This window comes from Terrapene carolina, unplaced genomic scaffold, assembly GCF_002925995.2.
Source record: "Terrapene carolina triunguis isolate 2854851 unplaced genomic scaffold, T_m_triunguis-2.0 Scaffold15912, whole genome shotgun sequence".
Classification (NCBI taxonomy): domain Eukaryota; kingdom Metazoa; phylum Chordata; order Testudines; family Emydidae; genus Terrapene; species Terrapene triunguis.
Genome location: NW_020680263.1, coordinates 1 through 3399, shown reverse-complemented (window position 1 = coordinate 3399; position 3399 = coordinate 1). Strand labels below are relative to the sequence as shown.

General features: G+C 34.8%; 1 protein-coding gene across 1 annotated transcript; it reads right to left on the bottom strand.

The window, feature by feature from the left end:
* Positions 1 to 439: 439 nt before the first annotated feature.
* On the bottom strand, positions 440 to 2269 carry LOC112124294 (leucine-rich repeat serine/threonine-protein kinase 2-like; the record flags this gene model as incomplete). The annotated part of the gene is made up of 3 exons (XM_024222810.1): positions 2055 to 2269; positions 1198 to 1379; positions 440 to 669 (listed from the first exon to the last, which is right to left on the bottom strand). Coding segments are annotated over exons 1-3 (547 nt in total), but the record flags the coding sequence as incomplete, so codon positions are not given.
* Positions 2270 to 3399: the final 1130 nt, after the last annotated feature.

The window sequence follows — 3399 nt, the reverse complement described above, 5'->3', positions numbered from 1 at the left end:
TAGATAAATGTCTATCAGGGATGGTCTAGACAGTATTTGGTCCTGCCGTGCGGGCAGGGGACTGGACTCAATGACCTCTCGAGGTCCCTTCCAGTCCTAGAATCTATGAATCTATGATTGTACAGCAAATTGCAGTACTCAACTATTCTGTAGTCACATTACCATAATTAATACTAAACCACTATTATCAAAACAAGTAATAAGTGATAAAAAGTACATTTAATGATGATGTATCCTTGGGTCTTTTGTTTTATGTATTTGTTCAATTAATCACTAATTTGCAAAATTCAGTAACTCACAATGAGTTCCTTGATTCTGAGTATGAATAAGCAAGATTCTGCTGTATGTGGTTTGAGATTTTACAGACTGTTTCTAGGAACAAGCATTGCATATACGAGTTAATCAGGGCAATAAATGAATATGTTTGTGAACAGAATACCTGCAAAATCCCAGACATTTAATATCAAATCTTTCTTCACTTTGCCTTTCACAGGAACTGACCAGTCCTTTACATCTATGCCTATTGTAGGATTCTGTGTCCCCAAATCTGACCGCTTGCATTTCATTAGTTGCTGTAACAGTGTAGTTTTACCACTGCCAGTATTTCCCACAATCATGAGTTTCATTCTATTATAAGGGACAGCCTTCTTTAGCCGCTGCTGAAGAAACCTGTCATGAAAAATAGTTGATAAGAAGTGTATAATAAAGACACATACCAAAAGAAGTCTCGAACTAGCAAACCAAGATCATTCCAACCTCTTTTCAAATTATTTACATAAAAATTATTTAATATTGAATTTAATCTTTTTGACAGTATGTGTGTTCATTTTGTATTTTTTAAAAATGTTTAACACAGACTAAATATCTTATGTGTTTTGAATAACTACTGCAAAACTTTCTATGAGTGACATATTGTAACATATTAAAGATGTACTAAGCAATCATTAAATACCTTTGTTTGCATAAGAGTCATATGCTTTTCTGGAGATATCATCAACTCAAAGTGATACTATTATATTTTCATATGACTATGAACCACATTTTTCTTGAGGAACAAAGGTTCGCCAGAATCATAACTAAGTCAAAGATCACGTGGGAAATCAGTTGATACCTTTGAAGGGGCATATTGTTACCACACCATCCACTGTGTATTCCACGAAGACATGAAAAACAGACAACAACAATAGGATAACAAACCTTATAATGTCTCTGGCTTTGCATCCAACATGTTTGAAATCTAAATTAAGATGAAGCCCATCCAAAGGAAGATCCCAGACTTTGGACAACTTTCCCATTTCATCTGGAAAGGAACTCAAGCCAGGATTATAACTTACATCCAGAGATGTCAAGTTTTCAAGGAAGCCAATCTGAGGAGGAATCTGGATAGAGAAAAGTTAATAAACATTTGAGCATTTATTAAAAGTGAGCATTTATTTGTCTATATATAAGGATGAGTATCTTAAGCAAATTTTTAATAAGACCAAACACAATTCCAATTCTTTCCTTCCAGTTATTATTATTATCATCTAAAGTATACATGCCTAATATCTTGATTGGACAAGAAAGTAACTCTTAAAGAACTAATTTTATATCCTTTTTACAAAGATGACGACAAATACTGTTCTTACCTACATTAAAGACAGAAAGAGCTTTAGGAAAGATAGTCATATTCTTTTCAAAGGCAATACACAGTTCTAATTACATGCTATTTTACTGCTAGGGTCTTCATTCATAAAAAGTCGCGCAAGAAGGACCAAATTTAATTTAGGGTTGATCTGAAAACCAAGTGATCATTTTAAAGACCATATACACCTCTACCTTGATATAACGCTGTCCTCGAGAGCCAAAAAATCTTACCGCATTATAGGTGAAATCACGTTATATCGAACTTGCTTTGATCCACCGGAGTGTGCAGCCCTGCCCCCCCCCAGAGCACTGCTTTACCGCCTTATATCCGAATTCGTGTTATATCGGGTCACGTTATATCGGGGTAGAGGTGTACAAATATGAAAAGTGGTTTGATGTTTTTAAGTATCTAAAAATTAATACTTTACCTCCTTTAACTTGTTACGGGACAGGTGTAGCTTTTCTAGCCTAGACCATGCATATGCTTTTTCATTCAAGTCCAAAATGTCTATCTGATTGTAGTTAAACAAGAGCTCCCTTAAGTTTAAGGATTTCCAGTGCATAGGTCCAGGCAGGTTTATGATTTTATTGTTGCTTAAATCTACTGATCGCAAACTAAGAAAATAAAGGGGAAAAATTAGCAGAGAAAATAAATAAAATGGAGACTAGCTATAACTATGTTAATCTGTTATAAACAAACAAAGGGGGACGATATTAGAATAAGAATTTCTGTTGAAAATTTAGATAGGAAGTTAGAAAATTATTGATGACATAAGGCCAACCTCAACAATGTTCTTAAAGGAAGTAAGATTAGAAAGCAACAGTAATTATCTGAGACAATAGTGCAAATAGGATGTGGATATATCGGGGGGGAAAAGGAAAAGAACACCAGAGAACTATGATTGCTTCAATAAAGCGTACTGTTAATGTATTTATTTACACATGGAATTATATATTCTGGAAATGAACACTCATAATATAATGAATATACTTATTTCAGTGACTGAACCAAAAGTGGCACTTTCAAATACATGCATGTGCAGTTACATCAATATGGGATAATATAATTATTTTTATTTATACAGTATGATGAGTGTGCATGGTACCGTCCAGATTAATAAAAGACCAAATCTAAATTCTGCTTTCAGTCACACCTGTGTAAATATGGGGTAACTCAAATGAAATCAATAGTTATTCCAGTTTTTTACCCATATATCAGAGCAGAATTTGGCCAGTGGTCCCAGGTTCTAGTGACTTCACAATAATGGCATCTTTACTAAAATAAACACACTTAGAGCATTCATTTCAATATAATATCAGAAGAATGTACTTATTTTAATGCGTTTTATGAGATTCAAATAAAAAGGCACTAAGTGTTTCCCTAAACGTTCTTGCATGTATACTACATGTTGAAGAAACACATGAATCATAGAATATCAGGGTTGGAAGGGACCTCAGGAGGTCATCTAGTCCAACCCCCTGCTCAAAGCAGGACCAATCCCCAGACAGATTTTTGCCCCAGATTCCTAAATGGCCCCCTCAAGGATTGAACTCACAACCCTGGGTTTAGCAGGCCAATGCTCAAACCACTGAGCTATCCCCATTATGCGCATTTATTTCTATGTGCAATCTATTGAACAAATGCAGCTGTGTTTATTTCAATGTGAAGTATGAACTATGAAAGAAATTCTTGGACCTCTTATCTGACTTGTCTGGGCTGGGAGACACAAAGCTTGAGAGCTGCATCTCCTTCAATAAGTTTATTAAGTTTTA